Source organism: Bos indicus x Bos taurus, chromosome 16 (genome assembly GCF_003369695.1).
Source record: "Bos indicus x Bos taurus breed Angus x Brahman F1 hybrid chromosome 16, Bos_hybrid_MaternalHap_v2.0, whole genome shotgun sequence".
Classification (NCBI taxonomy): Eukaryota; Metazoa; Chordata; class Mammalia; order Artiodactyla; family Bovidae; genus Bos; species Bos indicus x Bos taurus.
Window position 1 is genome coordinate 25,441,475 of NC_040091.1, and position 23,052 is coordinate 25,464,526.

At 42.4% G+C, this 23,052-nt stretch overlaps 1 protein-coding gene across 3 annotated transcripts in view; it reads left to right on the forward strand.

Annotated features, from left to right (window-relative positions):
• MIA3 (MIA SH3 domain ER export factor 3) overlaps window positions 1-23,052 on the forward strand; it is a 59,783-nt gene that overhangs the window by 216 nt on the left and 36,515 nt on the right. For all 3 annotated transcript variants that reach the window (XM_027564503.1, XM_027564501.1, XM_027564502.1), the window contains exons 2-6: window positions 2,816-2,949; window positions 6,512-6,598; window positions 8,960-11,765; window positions 13,141-13,302; window positions 17,012-17,157. In XM_027564503.1, the coding sequence (XP_027420304.1) occupies window positions 2,816-2,949; window positions 6,512-6,598; window positions 8,960-11,765; window positions 13,141-13,302; window positions 17,012-17,157 (3,335 nt within the window). The remainder of the gene's footprint in view (window positions 1-2,815; window positions 2,950-6,511; window positions 6,599-8,959; window positions 11,766-13,140; window positions 13,303-17,011; window positions 17,158-23,052) is intronic.

The window sequence follows — 23,052 nt, forward strand, 5'->3', positions numbered from 1 at the left end:
GAGCGGGAGCTCGGCCGCCCCGCAAGCCGACCCGGGGGGCGCAGGCCGGTAGGGCGGAGCGCCGGGTGGTGGGGGAGGGCGACCTCCGGGTCCCTGCGTCTGTCCCCTCCGGCTTTCCGGGCGCCCGGCCAACCGGCCTGGGCGGTGGGGGTCTCTGCCTCCCACTTGTTGCCAGCTTTTCATTTTTCCTTCGCGGACGGAGGCGGGGGATGGTGTGGGGGGTTCGGAGGTGGCCCCCCGGTTTCCCCGGGGGCAGCTCGCAATGTCCCCTCCCCCGGCACGCCCCGGCTCCGAGGGGAGATGGGGTTGCGCGCCGCGCGCCCCGGGCTCCGCACGCTGCCTGCGAGCGCTTTCCTGCCCCCGTCGCCGGGTCCTCGCTGGGTGCAGTCCGGGGGCGGATGCGCCGGGACTCGGTGGGCGTCTTCCATGCTGCAGGTTGCTAGGGCTCGGAAAATCCTCCCTGGCGCAGCCCCTTCGCCCCTCTGCTTAAGTCAGATTCCGGGCTCGGACCGCCTTTTCAACAGGGATTGGAGTTGAGGTTTGGAATGAGCCCGGAGTCCAGGCGTGCGGTGTGTTCCAAGGTCTCCTCCCCGGCTCTGCCTCAATCCTATCATTTCTGTGCTTGGAAGGCTCCCGCAAATAGCCCGGCAGGGAGGGCATCGGGAAGGCCAAAATCTGTCTCTCGAAAGAGGCCGAGACTCTGCATCGGCCACCTGGTATCAGTCGTCTCCAATGCGCAGGAAGCGAAATTGTTCCCTAACCGCGAATTCGGGGTGGGCTGGGGGTAGTGAGAAGGGCAGAGATCCCCAGACTCAGATGAAGAGTGTTAAAGTGAAAATAGTAAGTACCCCAGGGGTTTTATAAATCCAGCCAGCTTGAGCCTTGATCAGTTACATTGTTGGGCTCTCCTCCTGTGCTTTTGCCTTGGGCCGCTATCATCGTTGTGGTCTCAAATAACCTTGTAACTTACTGACAACCATTTCACACAAGGTTGTTCATGTGTTGTAATCAGTGCATATAGAAAAACATTCCTTCTGAGGCCAAAGCCTACAGTTTAGCTATTTAGATTGAAATCAGTGTTATTCAAAAACAGATTTCACAATCGGAAGAACCGTAGCACTGCCACATCATTAGTGGAAAGAAAGGAGGCTGTCTTGGATTTGTTTAAGCCATTCCTAGAGGTAACCCTAAGACTGATGTAAATAAACGCTACAAAAGTGGAGCAACTTCCATCAATTTTTCCTGCAGTTTTCTCAGAGTAAGTCCAGGTTATTAGCAAGCAGTGTTGGATATGGCCAGTGTTGGCTCTGCTTTGCTTTCAAACACTATCCTGCCTGGGTACCTCAAAACCAGTCATCTGGAAAATTATAACATCCCTAATGCTTCCTCAGTATGGAGACATGGTGTTAGAAGGGCCCATGGGTGTCACATAACTGGAGAAATGGCGTGTGTCCAACGAGTGTAGCCAAAGGCGATAGCCAGCAGCTAGAGCAGGGTCTGGGTCCCCTGTTGTATTGCGTAAAGTGTTTGTTTAGTAAGATGTGTCCATGCTAGCTGTCCTTGTGTGCTTTTCAGGTAGCTGCCCCACGGAGTGCATTATGTTGTCATCTGATTTATTATTATACCTCTGCAGTGATCTTCATATTTCCAATTCTGATAGGATCTCCAGTCTATCAATTTAAGAACTGTCCATCACCTTCAACTTTGCCTCTCACCTAATTAAATCTGAATTAGAATGCTGACATGTATTAAAATAATCAGCTTCAAAATCCAGATAACCCCCCTTTAAATCTGTGTTTGTCCCTCAAATATGTATGTAAAGATACATCTTAAGGTACTTATTGCCAGTTGGCTTTTAGAACAAGTGTTATTTCCATTTCATCCTTTCCTTTCTCTGCTATTTAATTGCATTTGTTATTTCATTTGACGAGAAGCTGTATATTTGGCCAACAAAAAGAAAAATACTGCTTCTATCAATTTCTAGATCGAATATCATTTAAGTCCTGCATGTTAAGACTGAAGGTAACTACTGGACAGTTCTCATGGTTTTGCTTGTCCCTGCCACATACAATTTTGCTTATAGAAACAAAGCCTGTTTGCCCACTTTTGATTTTGTTTTTAGAAATAAATAAACCTCCTTAATGTTGGATATATTCAGCATTATATGCTTTCAGAAGATATTATCTTATGTGATTGGATCCATAATTGGGTATGATAGCCTTTCCCATTAATTTATCCAGATACTGACAGAGCAACTTGACTGCAAGTGAAGTGGAAGGTGTTTCCTGTTGCACAGTAGCAGTTATAACCACTTGAAGAGGGCCTTTGAGTGGTTAGTTCAAGTTAATTGACCTCTTGGGGGTTCTTGGGTGCTCTCCCCAGTTACCTATTACCACTGCATGTAGTCATGCTTACACTAGTCGCATCTGTGCTTGAATTTACCCAACTGCAAAATGAAGCTTTTTATAATTATGAAACACCAAAGACTGAAAGCTGGATGGTTAGAGAGGGAACCAAGAGTTTCACTCGAGACCAGCCATGTGTGGCAGTGGACACATTGCTTTTTGTTTGCATTATCCATAGGAAAAACAAGGCAAGTTTACCTCTCTCCTGGCTACTTGCAAGGGGATGTCCTGATTTATAACGATACAGCTCTATAGATGCTCTGAGCATATGAGTTGAGGCTGATTGGTTTCAGAGAGTACTGGAGAAGCTTGATTGTTGTTTACAGTGGATTGTTATGTTTCCTGATAAATCAATATTTGAAAGTTGAATCCTGATACCCGCTTTTTCCCTCCCCGCTCTTTCTATACAGTGCTAATGTACCGGGGTGAGGCTCTAGAAGATTTTACAGGCCCGGATTGTCGTTTTGTGAATTTTAAAAAAGGAGACACTGTATATGTCTACTATAAACTGGCAGGGGGATCACCTGAAGTTTGGGCTGGAAGTGTAAGTAAAAATTTGACATAATTTTCTGCCTTTTTATTGACTTGTTTAAGCACTGTAGATTTAAGTAGCTACAGTTTCTTGGGGTCTTGATGGAGTTAACTTGTCCCCTCTGCTTGACTGTGGAAAAAGGGGCTCGTTCTATGTCCCCTGCTGGCATCAGGCCTGGCACAGAAGGGGGTCTCCAACAGAAGTGAACTGCTTCCAGGTGCTGCTCCTCAGAGTCAGGCCTTACAAGCCACGAGTACTCCATATGTAGCAAATAAGGACGTGGTGTGTGTATATATATATATATATATATACATACACACAGTAGAGTATTCAGTTCATTTCAGTTAGGTTCAGTCTCTCAGTCGTGTCTGACTCTTGCAACCCCATGGATTGCAGCTCTCCAGGCCTCCCTGTCCATCGCCAACTCCTGGAGTTTACTCAAACTCATGTCCGTTGAGTCGCAATAGAGTATTGTTCATTCATTAAAAGACTGCAGTCTTGCTGTTTGCAACATGGGTGGATTGGAGGGTGTCGTGTTAGTGAATTACGGCAAAGACAAATACTGTATGTTACAAATACTGTACGTACAAATACTTCCACTTATAAGTGGAAGCTAAAGAGTAAGACAAATGAATATAACAAAACAGAAGCAGTCTCACAGATGCAGAAAACAAACTGGTAGTTACCAATAGTGAAACCTGAAACTTCAGTTCACTTTGAAACTTCTTCATTGTTTCAAAAAGGAAGGATTCCTGAGCCTTAGACTTAATCCTGTAAAATACGGGCAAGATAGTGTTTCAGGCATTCCTGTTAAGAGTTGATTTTTTAAAAGAATTTTTTTTCTAAACTGTTAACATACCTAATCATGTGTGCTGTTTCTGTTAAAAAAGCAAAATGTGATTTTTGCTGTGTGCTTTCCTGTTTGCTTGTTTTGCTTGCAACTGCTGGGGCATCCTTTTCCTGCTCTTTGGACACTTGCTCCCACGAGTTCTTCCCAGCAGGTCTATTCCCAGCCAGCTCTGTGGGTGCAGGGATGGTGGACATGGAAATCAATGACTTGTCACGCTTTGATGTTTTTAATGAGGTGATTCACTAGAAGTGACCTGATTGGGAGGCTTATGAGCTATTGTCCTTTCCTTTCTATGTGATGTGTTGCCTGATTATTTATTGAAAGTAGTAAGAGTCCTGAATGCCCTAAGGATTGTCCAAACTTAGAGATAACACTCAGTCCCAAAGGTGAACATTTTCACTCTCTGTAAATCAAACAACAGAAAAGAAAGCTTAAGAATCCCCTATTGGGAAAAACAGATTTATTTTGCTGGTGGTCCAGATTCCTCCAGTAAGACCAACTGGTCAGGTACAACCTTTCTATTGAGGCAGAATCCCAGTTGAATGGCTCAGATGCTGAAGAATCTGCCTGCAGTGCAGGAGACCTGGGTTTGATGCCTGAGTCGGGAAAATCCCCTGGAGAAGGCGATGGCTACCCACTCGAGTGTTCTTGCCTGGAGAATTCCATGGACAGAGGAGCCTGGCGGGCTACAATCCATAGAGTCACAAAGAGTCGTACACAACTGAGCGACTAACAAACACACACACACCAATTGAATCACCATATTCAGAAGACAATCTGTTTTGTTCCTTTCAAGTCTATTGCATGAGATTTGTTGATAGTCTTTACTCTTGGAACTTTTTTTTTCAAGTCCATACCGTTTTTGATAAAGTGGTGAAGTTGGAGCATTTGGGTAAGTGAACTTGACTTTTCACCTCTAGAGAGCCTGCCAATCTTTCTGGTTCCTGACTCTGACCCTGCCTTTGCAGGGAAACCCTGCCCTCAGCTCTCAGCCAGAAGGGATCTTTGCTGTCTAATAGACAGCCGCCGTTCAGGCGGCGCTTTGTTTGCGCGACTCGTGTGGCATTCCTTTTACTGCCTTGTATCGAAGTTAATGTGTACTGTCTTAGCTCTAGTAAAGTCAGAAACTCTGTAACGGGGCAAGTGTCTTACCCATTTTCCTTGTGAATATCTCCTTTCAGGGAGCAGCACTTGTTTCCATTTGTCCCAAGTGTAGCTAATGTACTTGTTCTCTTGAAACAATATTCTTTTCCCAAATCAAATCAACAGAGATGAGATATAGAAGCAAGATTAGATATAAAAGTTACCTTCAATCATGAGGACCTATGATTCTGCGTCTTTTTGTCAGATCCTAAGAAACAGGACCTACTCGATGTAAAAAAACTTTTTACAACTTGTGGTCTCAGTTGACAAAGATCACACCAAGATAAATGTATTTCCTTTCTCCACATAGCTCTGATTTCTTTGCCTTTTCTAGATTCTCTTAATAAACTTTTCCTGAGAAGGGAAAAAGTGTATTTTCCCTCAGCCTCCCCTCTCATTTCATGATTAAAAACTCTGTCTCCTGAACTTTCAAGATCGTTCTTGTTTCTATTTTTTAGTTTTCATTCTGCAGCTTTTTTTTTTTCTTTTGTTTTTTTAGAATTTTATACTTTAACTGCCAGTGTAGCAATTTAAAATTGCACTGTCTTATCTAATCTTCAAGGCAGTGTTCTAGTAAAACTGGCTTTCACAGAGTTGCCAGATATAACAAAAGCTCTCATAATGTGGGTATTTTAGGAGTTAGTGATAAGATACCCTCTTTTTTTTTTTTTTTCCCCTTTCTGTGCATTTGATCTGCATGTCAGTCTCCTCCTCTATTGATTGGGAAGAGATCTGCTACTCCCTTTCAGACTACAGTTAGTAAAAGACAGTATGTGTTTCTCAAGAGGACACACAATATATTGATAATAATACCTTTTAGGTCTCCTTGGTGGCTCAGTCAAGAGACCACCTGCAATGCAAGAGTCCCAGGTGGTTCAATCCCTGGGTTGGGAAGATCCCCTGGAGAAGGAAGTGGCAACCCATTCCAGTATTCTTGTTGGGAAAGCTGTTCATGCTATAGATAAATGGGATTATCTTCTGTCTTTACTTGCATGAAACTAAACTTGCTGTGTAGATTAGTATGAATTTTATTTTCTCCCACAAAACTTGAAAATCTAGTTTGGAAAAAGCTAGTGCAGTCCATGGTATCAGTCAATATTTGCCTTTTGTTGTACTGGTCATGCATTTCAGAAATGTATTTTTTTTTTTACTTATTAATACGTCTAAGACCTGGTTTATGAGTGATGCTGTGAAATGTGCAGATAAATTCTTGTTAGAGGGTATTTGGAATTGTTTCTAATCAACTTTTATTTACATAGTTTTAATTGCATAATATACACTAACTTTCTCTTGTACAGATCTTCTAGCTATTTTAGAAATCTCACTGTATGTGCCCTGTGTTTAGAATTAAGCTGAATATTGAAATAAAATTTCAGTGGTTTTAGAAAAGTTGTCCTTACAACATTCTGTATTAATTTATTTTGGAATAATAATCTCTGTAATCATAACAGCAACTATCTATCTCTTGTGGTTATATCTGCCTATCTGTATGTTTCCTCTCACTACTGAGAGGTCTCTCGTTTATGTTTTTTATACAGAATTTTGACTGATACTCATTTCTTCTGCTGTTTTTTAATGTAGGTTGGCCATACTTTTGGATATTTTCCAAAGGATTTAATCCAAGTAGTCCATGAATATACTCAGGAAGAGCTGCAAGTTCCAACAGATGTAAGTTGTGGATTCTGTTGTTGTTGTTCTCAGTTATAAATTGACTTATAAATTCACCAATTACACCTAATTAACTAATTTTGAATGTGTTTTGATCAAAACACATAAAATCATAAAAAATTAGAGTTGGAGTTAGGGTTACACTTAATTAACTAATTTTGAATGTGTTTTGATCAAAAAAGGAAAAACAAGTTAACATCTGTGTTTCAGATTTTAATTTATCAGACTGCCTTTAAAGAAAAGAGAAGTTTGAAAAGAATTTATGGCAGACTTTGTATCAGAATCTGACAGTTCTACGTTGAAGCAGGTGTTCTTGTACAAGGCTGTGTATGCTTATTCAGGATTTTTATTTGCTACTTGATATGAGAAAAAAATGAAGAATTCAGTATCTTTGTATTTAGTTATTAAATGCAGGAAGTAAATAAAATTTTTTTTTACCTTTTTTTACTTCAAATTACCTGAAGTAATTTTTTTTTTTTTTACTTCGAGCAAGATGAGAAGTTGTCTCAATACTCACTGAATAGCCTTTAGACATTGCGAGTATATAGAAATCAGGTTAAATTTAGGTTAAACCCTAAATTATACGTTAGGCCATAAGGTTTTCTTTTGGACTCTTTAATGATTTAAGGGATTAGAGTTATGGGATAGATTCTGGAAAAGGGAACCTGAGTGTTTCACATAAGGTCCAGCCTCGAATCTGCAAGGTCCTGACTGCACAGTCTGGAAAGCATTCATCCAGGTGCACTAATTTTAGTAGCTTTGTGATGACAAGGATTTTGTGTTCTGGGATCCTTACTCCAGCTGATTATTTTCTGGAGTTTTAAAATTAATAAGAATTGAAACCCACCTTCAAACAGAAATCTTCGAGCAACTCTTCGGAGTCTCTGCAAGAGTGTGCAGGCTGCTGGCCTGGGGCATGTATCAGCTGAGCTCTGCTGAATAGATGAAGTCACAGAGCCATTGCTATTCTTGAAACTTTTTGTCTTCCCAAGGGTCATGAAATCAGCCTGATGGCCTGTTAGTCCTTGCTCCTAATGAGGATACTGCTGGGAGGGAAATTATACGCTAGACAGCAGCTCGTGGGTCACAGAGACCTCATTTGTTGGGGATTCCACCTTCTTGTTGCACCTCTCACTCCATGCTTCTCTCAACATGAAGAAATGGCATAGAAAGGCACGTGGTGAGCAGAGGAATCATTCGTTCCTGCCACACTTGTCCGGTCTCTCCAAGGACTCTGAGAGTTTAGTTAGGGGAAGGAAATTATCTTTGTTGGTTTTTAAACTTTTCCCTCTGTTTAATGACCCATTTTATGTCAATTTGTTTACTAGCAGAGGTTAAAAAAAAGTATTAGGTTTATGGGTAGTCTGAAAGCAGATCTCTTTGACACCTAATCAGAACCCTGATTTAGAGTAGAGTGTCTCCCTCACTGAATCTTGTCTTCAAGCTATACTTGTGATGGTTAAGTGGGAGCCCCTTGACACCATTCTTTGTCCCTCGATATTTTTACTTCCCCTGCACTTGTATTTCAGTAAGATGCTTCTTAAGCTGATTTAACTTTCCCAGTCCAAGTAAAGTATAAGTCAGGAATCCGTTGTAGAACGAGAGCCTGTCAGCAAGGTGGTACTGCTTGTCTCCAGCTAGGTAAGCAGGAAAGTACAGCCTAGAGGGGAGGATGAGGGAGATGCTGGGTGGTCTTCTAGTTTCTTCTGGACAAACTATTATGGGGTAAATTCCCAGAGCATCAGGTATAAATGCTGGAAGTGGGGAGGACCAATAAATGATGCCCTACTTTTCCCTACTTGTACTCAGAACAAACTGAGAAACCCAGCAGGCAGGTAGATGGAGACCAGGATGTCACCATCTCTTACTGATAAAACTTTTTGGAGAACACAGCTCAAGTGTGCAGAAATTAATGGGCTTTGAACATGGCAGTCTAGAATGAGACAGACTTACCCAGCCACAGGCAGAGCTAGCCAACTAGGGGGCTCTCCTAGTGGACTGTCCCTTATAAAACTGCCAGCATGGAAGAGAGAGGGTGTGTGTTCCCTCCAGCCAGGCCCAAGCAGAGAACAGGGGTGGTGCAGGACAAACCCACCAGCCACATGAGTCATTCCTCCTTAGGGAAAAAGAGAATGAAGGGAAGCCAGGAACATTACTCAGGTAGGAGCCCTTCCTCATGGAAATACGAAGCCAAGGGAAAGATGGGGTCTATCCTTCTATCTCCTGACTCCCCAGGGTTGGCACAAAAGCCCCACCAGGACCAAACATGAATTTGCAATCATCTCTGTCATTAGCATGGGCAAGCACTTGTTCTTTTGACACTCGGTTAGTGACACGCTAATGTTTTTCTTTGCCTTGCAGGAGACAGATTTCGTTTGTTTTGATGGGGGAAGAGATGATTTTGATAATTATAATGTCGAAGAACTTTTAGGATTTTTGGAATTGTACGATTCTGCCACTGAAGATTCTGAAAAAGGTAAAGAAAAAACTGCTCAGCGTGTGGAAGAACCTCCTGAAGCATCTAATGAAAGTGACGCTGAACCTGAGCCCGGAGAACCCAACTCAGAGGAAAGTGAAAGCGTACTCTCAGAAAATACTGCGGAACTCAGGGAAAGATCTGAGGCTCAGAAGAGCCACCCCCAGGTAAACAGTCAAACAGGTCATGCTCAGGGAGAGCGAACTTCATTTGAATCTTTTGGAGAAATGCTGCAAGATAAGTTAAAAGTGCCAGACAGTGAAAACAACAAAACCAGCAATAGTTCTCAGGTCTCGCACGAGCAGGAGAAGATCGATGCTTATAAACTTTTGAAAACAGAAATGACTCTGGACTTGAAAACCAAATTTGGCTCAACTGCAGATGCACTGGTATCTGATGATGAGACAACCAGGCTTGTTACTTCATTAGAGGACGATTTTGTTGAGGATTTGGATCCTGAGTATTACACAGTGGGAAAGGAAGAAGAGGAGAATAAAGAAGACTTCGATGAGCTGCCGTTACTAACCTTTACAGATGGAGAAGATACGAAAAGTCCAGGGCACTCCGGAATTGAGAAACACCCAACAGAGAAAGAGCAGAATTCAAACAAAGAGCATAAAGTTGAGGAAACTCAGCCCCCAGGCATCAAAAAGGGTGATAAAGAGATACCGAAACACCGGGAAGATACTGTCTTCTCTGATGTTATGGAAGGGGAAGAAAACACAGACACAGATTTAGAGAGTTCTGATTCAAAGGAAGAGGATGACCCATTAGTCATGGATAGCAGATTGGGGAAACCACGACCAGAAGATCATACTGACCCTGAAAAGGCAGCAGACCACCTTGTGAATGTAGAAGTCCCCAAAGCAGACAGTGACGACGACCCGGAAGTGGGCGCAGGACTTCACATGAAAGACAAGGGGCGGAAAGTTGAGGAGCCCAGGAGGGACTGGGTGCAGCATGAGGTAGGGCTAGAGGACGAGACGCAAGAAGACCAGGCAGTGCAGGGCTCTTCTCAGAGTGGCCACCTCAGGTCTTCACCAGCTGCTGAAAAAAGTACAGAAACATTAAAATTAGCCTTTGCTAACCAAGAGAATGACCTGAAAGGAGCAGCCGTTCACATCTCCAAAGAAATGCTTCACGAAGAAAAGCCCTCAGGGCGGAGTTTGGAAGGTGCCTCAAAGAGTGACTCAGTCCCGCAAGCAAAAGCGGCGGGGAATCAAGGGGAGGAAGGAAAGACTGAACGGGAACCTGTGGGCGTGGCAGCCCCCTCGGGCGATCATCAGCCTAATGCTTCCAAAGACAGCGTGGACGAAGTAGACGGTTCAATAAGTGGGCCTAAACCACACGTGCTTTCGGGGGAGCATCCGAGCGCAGAACTTATAAAGGATCGGCTTCTTAAACTTCAAAATCAGACCAGGTTCTCCTCTCCAGATGACATGGGCTTGCCAGGAGACCTGGAAAAAAAGCGGCCCGTTCTGGAAAGAAAGCTTTCCTGGCAACAAGGAGGTGTGGCTGCCGCAGTTAATAAGCAAGTGAGCGAAAAGAGAGAGCTCCCTGAAGAAGAGGTCACCAGGGTCACCAAGGATGCCTCAGATGAAGGGCAGGAAGTAAGAAAAACAGGCCAAACTGATAGCATAGAAGGGCGAGGCTTCCGCCCAAAAGAACCAAACCCAGAAGATGAAGATTACAGCCCTGAAGAACTCCTGGAGGATGAAAATGCTGTAAGTGCAAAGCAGTCTAAAGAAAGAAGCCCTGAGATTCAGGATAAGAGGTTAGATGTTGACCTGCAAAACCCTGAAAAACCTGTTTCAGGTGCCATTAAGACTGATCCAGAAACTGAAAAAAACAAAGAAGAAACTAGGCATGTATCGGAAAATGAAAGAAAAAATGAGACTGCGGGTAAAGCGGTAGACAGTCTGGGCAGGGACGCAGGTGGCCCGGTGGTGGAAAAAGAAGGAAGCTCTCCTGTGCATCAGAAGGTACAGAGACCCTCTGAAGGAAGTGACTTTCCTGGCAAGAAACAAAATCAGACTCCAGAGTTAGGGGAAGCGTCTCAGAAGAAAGATCCTGATTATCTTAAAGAAGACAACCATGAGGGCCACCCAAAGACCTCAGGGCTCATGGAGAAGCCTGGGGTAGAACCCTCGAAAGAGGACGACGAGCATGCAGAGAAATTCGTGGACCCAGGAAGCCGGGGGTCTGCTTCCGAGGACCCTGACGATGACCCGTTCCCCTGGGCTCCACATGCCCCTGTGCAGCCTGAGGAGAGTGTCCATTTGGAGGACTTGCCCATAATCAGCAGCTTCTTTAAAGATCAGCAGTCTCTGCAGCGATTCCAGAAGTACTTTGACATCCACAAGCTGGAAGCCATGTTCCAGGACATGTCATCCAAGCTGAAGTCAGCTCAGCGTGAGAGCCTGCCCTATAACGTGGAGAAAGTCCTCGATAAGGTCTTTCGTGCTTGGGAGTCACACATTCTGACAGAGGCAGAGAACATGCTTGATGCTCGCGTGACGGAAAACAGAGACCTGGAAACGAAGGATAGTAGCGTCTTTGAGGAGGCTGCTGTGCTCGATGATGTTCAAGACCTGATCTATTTCGTCAGGTACAAACACTCCACAGTGGAGGAGACTGCTCCCCCAGCAGCGGCACAGCCTGTAGAGGGAGGCTGGGATGGACCAGCAGAAGGTGAGGTACCCACCTATGGCCTTATAGGGTTGGGCTTGAGAAACAGGCGTGGGGGCCGGGGGGCCACTGAAGTGCCTCGTGCCTGATCTTTGAAGCTCTCTCCACGGGTCCCAATGTGCCCAGAGGTGAGGGGCAATACAGGGATGTCCACATGGCCCTTCCCACCTTCTCTCTTGGAGGCTGGAGTATAGATAAATATTTCTTGATCCACTTTTCACTTAGACAGTTGAGACCAGTAGCATACTCTGCAGGAAACTTTATAAAAAGAAAAAGACTCGAGCAAGAAAATGGTGTACAAAGTAGACCTGGTGACAGCTTACCAATTTCATGAAAGCACTTTTTGAACACATTTTCTTCACCATAAAATAACTCCTGTCTGTCCAGGGATGGACTGGCATTAACTTTTAACTCGATGCCTTGCCTGAGTTCATGCCCTCTAACATTCTTCTTTTTTTTTTTTAAGAAAGTTTTTGTTTGGTTGGTTGGTTTTGTTTTTTGGCCGCACTGAGCGACGTGTAAGATCTTAGTTCCCAGACCAGGGATCGAACCCAAGCCCCCTGCAGCGGAAATGCAGAGTCTTAACTACTGGACTTCCAGTGTAGTCACCCCTCTGCCCAGCTTTCATCTTCAACGGGTGCCATGTTCTTCCCTGCCCTTTTAAGGCAGGCACTTTGATCAATTAAATTCTACCAAGCCCTTGAGTTCTTGCATTCAGATTCCATTCCAACCAAGGAACGGAACCAGGATGCAGAGCCTCCTAACACAGCACTTGACATAGAAGCCATTCCTTACAGAGCGACTGGACAGACCCTGAGGCAGAACCCTAGAAAAGTTGATTCCTAGCTCCATGCTCTTTCCTCTGTCCCCGTGCTTCTGAGATGGGAGGTATACAGACTCTTAGGTATACTTTGAAGAGATTTGAAAGGCACCTCGGCGAGCTGCCTTTGCATGTCACGCCCTTCCCTGTACCAGCTCTGTGAAGCAAGCCTGCTTCTGTGTGGAGGAGATGTGTTACTTCTTTGTGGAGTAGATGTTTGCTATTTCTGCTCTTGACTAGAATTCCCTTTTCCACATTTTTCTGTGTGGGCATATGTTGGTTTGCCAAGGGAAGTTAGGTTTATTGAAGTCCTTACAGGAAAGATATTTATGAAATGCTTTGGGATCAGAGTTTCTCCATAGATTTTATCATGTAGATTAGATATCCGTAATGTGAGAGAAAGCAGTTGAAACTCTTCTTTCCTTGCCCAGTTTTGCCCTGTGGGGTGCCAGCACATGGAGGGCAGGGTGGGGGGCCACGGAGTTGTGTGCTGGGGGCGTGCTGGAGGGGGACTTGTCATTGAGCTTTGCCAGCCCAATGTGTTCTTCTCTCCTGTAGACACACAGCCACCACTGGAGGAGAACTTCCCACAGGAGCACATGGAAGTTCCTCTGATGCAGATTCCCAAAGAGCCCGGCCATTTGGCTCAACCTGTGACCAGGGACATGGGTACCTCAGGAGTGGCCCAGAAGCCGCAAACCGAGGAAGATGGAGACCCAGGTAACATGTGCTAATTTTTCTTTACAAAGTAGAACCCTGTCCTAGAGAAGACCCGCTAGGAAATTTGTTGATAAAAGTAAGAAATGGAGGGGACCATAACACAGGCATAAATGCATTTAAAAAGTAAGAAATCCTGGAACTGAAAGGTTGTTGTTTAATCATGCAAAGACATTGGGATTCTTGGCCCCCAGAGGAGAAGAATTCAATCCGGGGCCAGAGACAAGGCTTGATCGCTCAGAGCTTTTGTGTAATAAAGTTTTATTAAAGTATAAAGGACATAGAGAAAGCTTTTGACATAGGCATCAGAAGGGGGCAGAAGAGTACACCCCTGCTAGTCTTCAGCTGGATGTTATATAGTCACTAGCAGTCTGTTTATGAAAGAAAGGAATGTCTTAAAATTTAGAATGGCACCAGGCCCCTCACCCATAAGATGCATTTTGGAATAATCTTGGCAGCAAATGGTTTATCCTGGGCCATAAAATGATTAACTTGAATCTTGAAGAAGGGCAGACCACCATACGAATAGTTTCATTTACATAGATTAGGGGAACAATATCTGAGTATAACATACTGGTTTGTCAAGCAGGTTCTGAGCCAAGAGGTGGAACCGACTTGAAGACAGAGTTTGGGATAAATGCATAGTACATTAGCATAGCTTAAGACAAACATTTCCATAAGAAAAAGGCATTGGTTATCTCTAGGTTTGAGAAGTTAACTTCAAAGGAAACCAGGTGTCATTATGGCAACACAGTATTTTAAGAGAAACCTCCTTTTAAATTTGTATAGAGAAGGAAAAAATATCGCTAGTTTGTTTCCTTCTGCCCCTTAGGAGAGATAAAAATGTCTGGCACTTGTAGGCTATTTCCTTGTTTGGAGACCCCTGGCCTTTCTGCCTGTTACCCTCTCAGAACTAGCAGAGAAAAGCAGGAGTCAAGACAGATGGAGATCAGTAATAGCAAACAGGTCAGAGACTATAACTAATCTACCAACCAGTACTTGGCGGGCATTAGCTTATGTGAGTAATGGAAATCTAAAATACTATTCTTAAAAAGTCTTATGCTCAAAACCAGCAGTTTTCAGCCAGACCAACAGCGGGGAAACTCTGGGCGTGGAGACCAGCGATCTTGTTTAACAATCCCTCCAGGGAATTCTGACCTGTTAGAAGTTGAAGTTTGAGAACTACTGCTCTGTGTCTCGGAGAAGGCAATGGCACCCTCATCCAGTACTCTTGCCTGGAAAATCCCATGGGTGGAGGAGCCTGGTAGGCTGCAGTTCATGGGGTCGCTAAGAGTCGGACACAACCGAGCGACTTCACTTTCACTTTTCGCTTTTATGCATTGGAGAGGGAAATGGCAACCCACTCCAGTGTTCTTGCCTGGAGAATCCCAGGGACGGGGAGCCTGGTGGGCTGCCATCTATGGGGTCGCACAGAGTCGGACACGACTGAAGTGATTTAGTAGCAGCAGCAGCTCTGTGTCTCAAATTCTGTTTTCCTCTGTTCTCTCCTCCATCCCACTCCCAATAGAGTACATTGTAGCTCAGGTCTTTTGTTAATATGCTACCTAGACATGGTAAAGCTTCTTTTAAATCTGTGAAGGGGATATTTACGTCTAGATATCCTTATCCTTATACTGGAGAAGGCAATGGTAAGCCACTCCAGTACTCTTGCCTGGAAAATCCCATGGATGGAGGAGCCTGGTAGGCTGCAGTCCATGGGGTCGCCAAGAGTCAGACACGACTGAGTGACTTCACTTTCACTTTTCACTTTCACGCAATGGAGAAGGAAATGGCAACCCACTTCAGTGTTCTTGCCTGGAGAATCCCAGGGACGGGGGCGCCTGGTGGGCTGCCGTCTATGGGGTCGCACAGAGTCGGACACGACTGACTCGACTTAGCAGCAGCAGCAGCATCCTTATACTATAAGATTAGAGGAAACAGTGCAGAACTTTGCAGGAGGTAATAGTCCAGTGGAGGCAGAACCTTGGGAATAGTATCACTACTTAATCACAGAGCACAATAAACATCCAGTGGGACAGTGAGTAGCAGATTTCATTTGGATTGAGAAAGTTGTTTTCAAAATAAAGGATTTTTTAAAATTCATTTATTTTTAATTGGAGGATAATTACACTGTTGTGTTGGTTTCTGCCATACATCAATATGAATTAGCCATAGGTATATATATGTCCCCTCCCTCCCCCCTCCCACCCAAAATAAGGTTTTTAAAAATTCAACCCCAGTATTAGTATCAACGGCGTTCTAATTTTTGTGTAGCTCACTCACTTTACTGATAAATCAGAAGAACAGCCGATTTGTGTTATTTTGTCTATCTAGTATTGTGATACAACATCATTATCGTTTTGTGTTTTTAGAAGTTGTGGTCTCTAACCATAGGTAGAGTCTTACCCTATGATACCGCAGGCCCAGCGGCACTGGGCTGCCTCCCTGACCACCTCAGCCCTTCAAAATATAGGAGAGGTCACAGCAGGAAGAGGAATTCAGCTAATTTGAGAAGAAATGGCATATCAGAGGTCTCTTGTGTTCCAGAGGATATTGCGTTCATATGCAATACTCTGTACTTCTAAACTCTTGTAACTCAAAAATGTTTTCCTCGTTGATAGTAAGTCATGTACTGAATAACTTGATACCTTCTTGGTCAGAAACTCTCTGCAAGATTTTGCTTGCAGAATTAAAACCAGATGTCTTGCCTCATCCTTTAAGTCTCACCACCAAGTGACACAGCTTCCTTTAGAGACTGAACCGTGAAAGTGAAAGTATTAGTTGCTCATTCGTGTCCGATTCTCTGCGACCCCATGGACTGTAGCCCACCAGGCTCCTCTGTCTCTGGGATTCTCCAGGCAAGAATACTGGAGTGGGTTGCCATGCCCTTCTTTAGAAGATGATCTTCCCAAATCTCCCTTCATGCATCTCAGATGAGGTTCTAACCTGCTTGGGAAAACTTCACCAGTGGTCAGATTCATAGGTCAGTAGCAGTGGAGTCTTAGGGTTGGAAGACATCTGCGTGGCAACTAATCCAAGTTACTTCTTGGACTCCTAGCTGTTTATAAGAAACACCCCAGACCCCCAAAACTCCTGAAATTCCTTCCCTACCTCCACCTCATGTAGAGATCCTTCCAGGTAGAGGTAGAATTGGACCTCTTTCGCAGAGCTACACCAGGCCCCTACCTGTAAGCGGTTCCCTTTCGTCTCTTGGTGTTTGCCATCCTCCCTTTGTAGCTGTCATTCATGCATTCAGTGCCTGCCAGGTGCCAGATTCTGTGCTGAGCGTAGGTGCAAGTTTGCAAACTGACACTCTTCTCTTTCTCATTGTTTGCCTGAAGTTTCTAATACAGTAAGTCACCAGCACTAAATAAATGTTTGTTAAATGTGATAAGTGTGTCTATAGGAAAAGCATAAAATTCTGTGTCCTCAATCCCCGTGAGCCTGTATTATTCAGACAGCAGTTGCATTGCCAGGGATGTGATGGAGGGATTGCTGGCAGGTCGGAGATAGTGTTCATTTTATAATTGAGGATGTGATGGCTCTAATGGGGGTTCTGACATTTTTTTAATATATAATTATCTTCAGGAGAAGCACATATCCAGGTAGAGAGACTAATATTCAGTGGGCACTTGATAAATATTTAAAATGAAGGGAAACAAAACTTATTCTGAAGCTTAAGTAAAATATTTGCTTTCTCCTTCAACTTTAGGGATAATTACACCACAAGGCACTCCTGTCGATGCTGATGATGCCCAAAAGCAGCTGGCAGCAAATACTGAAGAACCAGCAAGTGTCACGCCTCTGGAAAATGCAATTGCTTTCATATACTCACTTGTGTTTCATTTAACTAAGACGGTAAGTTTGACATGTAATTTTTTCAAATGCAATGTTAATTATTACCATTTTCAAGTTGATTTTAAGCATGAGATGAAGAATTTATAATGTCTTTATGAAAACTACTCCTACGCCTTTGAAGGCAGCCTCTGAAATAAGCCACAGGTGTGTGATGGTGGTGGGTTCTTAGTTCAGTTCAGCACTTGGCGATAACGTTGGCGGCCAGTGCTGGGCATCTGCACACCTGCTGTACCCTCAGGGATCTTTTGGTCTAACAGGGAGAGGATGAAATTCACTTGAAACACAATATGATATGGGAAAGAAGAGACGTATTTACCTGATGGTGTGAGAGTATGTTAAATAAATTGATTCACTGAGGTGGGAGGACGGGCAGAGGAGGTCAGAAGTTAGCTGAGACATCTTCTGAGCCGAGTTGCAGGATCCGTGTAGTTTGATGTGTAATTTGTTGTTGAATAGGGCTAGGGAGGTGGATGGGTTGAGTGCACAGGCACACAGAAGTATGTTTGGGGAAATGGGACATGAAGAAAAGGTTACTTGGCATTGTCCAAGTATAGAGTTCGAGGGGCGTGCGTGGTCTTGTGGAGGGAGATGGGCTCAGGTACAGGAGGTTGTATGTCATGGTAGGTTGTGTTAGAGATCCTGTGAAGGTTTTAAGCAGGAAATAAGTATAGTCATATTTGTTCTTAGAAAGAGACACTTACGGGAGACTTATTTATTCAAATTTATCTGTCTAAGGAATTCTGATCCATATGAGACATCATTTAGTCCGTCCATCCATTGAATGTGATCTAAGCTGTTTAGGGCTTAGCGCCCCCTTGTGGTATTTTCTGGAATTGGACATTCTTGGTAAATGATGGGAATGAGCAAGCTTTCAGAATTCAGAGGCCAAGTTGCCCTTGGAGCTATAAAGTATACTCTGCATCAAAAATATCTATCTTCCAGGTTCTGTTATTTCAAGACTTTTTAAGGAAAAGGGGTTATTTTTTTGTTCTGTTATACACATGGGTTTTGAGTGAGGATAAATCTGGTTTCAAATCCCAGGTTCGTCATTTAGAAACTTGGGTAGATTACTTAAGTTTGAACCTCAGTTTTTTCATCTTTAAAATGCAGATAATACTTACCCCAGTGGTAAGAATTAAATGAATAGATAATATCAAGCATATAGTGTAGTGCCTGGCATTTTATAAGATCTCATCCCCCCACCCGCTTCTCATTTGGATGATCAGAGAGGGCAGTATAAAAATACTGGATACTGCAGGGAATTGAGGAGAAAGGCCGCCAGGATGGGAAAGTTAGAGGAAACTTTTCAGTTTTCTCCGTGTTTGTGGTAGTGGCAGCCACCCCAGTGAATGTGTATGCCCTGTGCAGTTAGAGTTCTGAAGGAAATTTTCAGTGATGAAGGCGATCTCAGAATTAGAATTTGGTTATCAGCATGAATCATCATCACTTCTAAAACTTAACAGCCTCCAGATGTGGGAGGAGTTCTTTGTTCATTTTATTGGTGGGTATGCACAGAGCCCTGTTGTAGACCTGGGTTGGAGGACACAGATGTGGTAGAGGATGTTATTTCTGCTTGAGGGGTAACGGGAGAAGACACAGACATGAATGGCAAGAGAAAAGGGTGCATATTACAAAGTAACAGTGACTTGAAAGGTTATCGTCAAACAAGTATTTGGATGGCCCAATATGTATAGACTGTTATGTTAGGAATAGAAGAGTCTAAGAGGTATAAAGAGGTATAAAGCATGATTCTGATTTATGAAAGGCTTAAAAAAGGACATATCAAATATATATGGAAATTGGAAAAATGGGAAACACGAAATAGCTGTTGTAAAGTATCAGATAAGTAGTATAGATAACTATTTGTAGAGCTGGGAAATTATGGGGTGCTGACTTGTTTGGCAAAACTGCACCAGAAGTCAGATGCATAGATCAGCAGTTGATGGAATCTCCAGGCTAGAGGAAATCTGAGAGAGCAACTAATTCAACTTTTTACAAACTGCTCTAATTTCCTCTACTCCAGCCCTGACTAGTAGTTATGGGGTCTGGGCATCAACAATTCCTAGTGTGAGCCATCTGTCTTATAAGACTACACATTGCTTTGTTGGCTAGTTTATTCATATATTGACTCCAAATTTTTCTCCATATAATTTTTTTCTCTTAGAATCTAATTCCTTTTTTACATAGTAATCATTTAAATATTTGAAGTTATGCTTCAATTTTTTTTTCCTTTAGTGTTTTAGCATGGAAAATTTCAAAATGGTAATAGTAAAGAGAAAATAGTAAAATGAAATTATGGCCCATCACTCAACTTAACAGTAATTCCTTAATATCACACATTTTTGGACACATTTCAGAATCCCCTCCCTTCCTTTTAAAATTATTCTTACTCAGTTCAGGATCTTGAGGTCCAAAAGTTATAAGGGGTTCATACATGTCTTAAATCAACCGTTTAATCAGATATAAATTACATATAACAAAGTGTATATGTAATTCTAGGAATGAATTTTAACAAATGTAAACACTTATGTAAAAACAACCATAACCAAATATGGAACATTTCTTTTGTTTGAAAAAGTTCCTTTGCATACCTTCTCAGTGTATCTTACCCAAACCACCTGTTCTAGGCAACCATTGACAAAACTTTTTCTCACTATGCATTAGCTTTTCCTGTTGTAGAATTATAGTTATAAATGGATTTATAGTTAGGTGTGAAACAGCCCAGCCTCATGGTAAGTTTATTTTATCTTGGAAACTGCTCAACTGCTCTCCAAAGTGACTGTACCATTTTATATTTCCACTAACAATTTATAAAACTTCCATTTGGTCACATATTTCCTAACATCTGGTATTATCAGCCTTAAAGTGTAGCTATTCTAGTGGGCATGCCTTTGAGGTTTTAATTATATTTCCTGATGCTTAATGATGTTGAGCACTTTTTCATGTGGCCATACTTTTTCATGGGCTTATGTGTGAAATAGCTTTTTAAATCTTTTGTCCTTCTTTAAACTGGCATTTTTTAAATTTTTTATAAGTATTAAAGTCTAAGAGTTCTTTATATTCACATAATTTAGATACAACTCCTTTCTCAGATACATACTGCAAATAATTGCTTCCAAACTCTGGCTTGGCCTTTCAGTTTCTTAGCATTGTCTTTTGAAGAGCAAATTTTTAACTTTGATGAGCACCATTTTATTAATGTTCACTTTTATGGTAAGTGCCTTTGTCTCCTGCCTAAGGAATCATAGATAGTTCCAATGATGTGAATATTTTCATATTTTCTTCTAGAAGTTTTATTGTTATACCCGTTCATGATTAAGACTTTGTTCCATTTTGAGTAAATTTTTGTGAATGTTGTGAGGTAGAGATCATGTTTTATTTTTTTCCCCCCAAATGAATATCCATTTGCTCCCATACCATTTCTTTCCCCTTTAAATTACATTGGCACCTTGAGTTGAGGTCAGTTGACCACATATATATATATGTCTCTTTCTGGACTCTGCTGCTGCTACTGCTGCTAAGTCACTTCAGTCGTGTCCGACTCTGTGCGACCGCATAGATGGCAGCCCACCGGGCTCCCCCATCCCTGGGATTCTCCAGGCAAGAACACTGGAGTGGGCTGCCATTTCCTTCTCCAATGCATGAAAGTGAAAAGTGAAAGTGAAGTTGCTCAGTCGTGTCCGACCCTCAGTGACCCCATGGACTCTACTCTGTTCTATTGATCCTATCCTCAGACACCACCACACTGTTTTGATTACTATAGCTTTATAGGAGGTTTTGCAATCAGGTAGTTCCTTTGTGAAATTATTTTGGTCCCTGCATTTCCTTTGCATTTCCATATAAAGTTTAGAATCAACTTACCACTTGCTACAAAAAAGCATGCTGAGCGTTTGATTGTTCTTATACTGAATCCATAGATGAATTTGGGAAGAACTAGTATCAACAAATATTAAGGCTTCTAATGAAGATGAACTAAGTTCATCTCTGCATTCATTTAGATCTTTATATTCTCTCAACAGGGCTTTGTACTTTGCTGTGTACAAGTTTCATGCATATTTTGTTTATGTATGCCAGGTATTTCATGGTTCTTGATGTTCTAAATGGTATTTTTTTACATTTTGTTTGCAATTTTTTGCTGATATGTAGAAATACAGTTGAATTTTTTATACTGACCTTACTTATTATCTTACTAAATTATCTATTATTTCTAAGGGGGGGGGTGTAGATTTCATAGGATTCTCTGTGTAGATGACCATGTCATCTATGAATAAACACCTTTTTAAAAAGTCAGATTAATTAAAGCATAATTTATATCTAGTAAAATTCACCCTTTCTGTATGCAGTTCTGTGTTTTCACATTTTTTTTCAAAAATTTTTGTGTTCACCGTTCTCTTGCCTCTCTTTCTAGGACTCTAACTGTATTTATGTTAGCTCATTTTATGTAGTTCCACAGGTCACTGAGGCTCTGTTCTTTGTTGTTATTGTTATTTAGTCTTTTTATGTATTTTAAGTACTTTTTATGTAATTTAAGTATTTCCTGTTGCTACTTTAAGTTTATTGATCTTTTGTGGTATCTTATCTGCTCTTAAGCCATCAGGTAAAATTTTGATTTTGGTTATTTTATTTTTTAGCTCTAAAAGTTCCACTTAGTTTTATTTTATATCTTCCATTTCTCTCCTCAGTATGGTCATTAAAAAAAAATTTCTTAAATATATTTTTAAATGATTCTTTTAAAGCCCCTTAAAGGCAATGACACCCCACTCCAGTACTCTTGCCTGGCAAATGATGGAGGAGCCTGGTAGGCTGCAGTCCATGGGGTCGCTAAGAGTCGGGCACGACTAAGAGACTTCACTTTCACGCATTGGAGAAGGAAATGGCAACCCACTCCAGTGTTCTTGCCTGGAGAATCCCAGGGACAGAGGAGCCTAGTGGGCTGCCGTCTATGGGGTCGCACAGAGTCGGACACGACTGAAGCGACTTAGCAGCAGCAGCAGCAAAGCTAACATTCTGTCATCTCTTGCAATTTCTTGGTCTATTTTTGTAGGTTGACTTATCTCTTAAATGGGATACATTTTTCTGCTTTTTTTCATGTCTAGAGGTTTTGTGTTTTTGGTTTTTTTTTTTGGTTTGATTGTTTTTCTTTTTGAATACTAGGCACTGGGAATGTGAATGATGGGTGCCTGTATTTTGGTGGGTTCCTTTAAAAAAGTGTTGAAGTTTGTTTTTCTAGACTGTTAAGTTATTTGAAGATCTGCTTGATCCTTTCTAGACTTATTTTTAAGATTTGTTGCGAGGTATAGTGTGTATAGTAGTATTTACTCCAGGGCTAGTGTTTCCCTACTATAATGACGTTATTCTTCTGGAATCTACTAAATGCCCTGAGCATTCATTAAGGTCAATTCATGCTGACTAGCTGGAATACAGATGTCTCCCAGCCCTGCATTAACTGGAAATTGTTCAGCTTCCAGCCTCCTTGTAAGTTGTTCTTTTTGCCTGTAGTTGTTCTTTGCTGATCCTCGCGGAATCTTGCTTATACAGGTGCTGCTTTCAATTTAGCCCACGACTGAAGGAGACATCCTTGCAGATTCCTAAAACTCTTTTTTCTCTGTAGTTCTCATCTTTCCCCGTAACTGTCCGTGCATGTGTCAGGCACCTCAGCCTCCCTGAACTCTGATCTCTGCCTCCTCGGCAAGATTGGTATATTCTGCTTACCTTCCCTACATTGCTGTCTAGAAAGTACCTCCAGGTAAAAAGCTGGGTGATCACAGGGCTTAACTAATGTGTTAGCCTTTCCTCAGGAGTCACAATTGTGTGTTACCTCTTGTTCTCTACCTGAAAAACTTTTTTTTTTTCCTATAAATTTTGTCCAGTTTTCTAGTTATTTTCAGTGGCAGG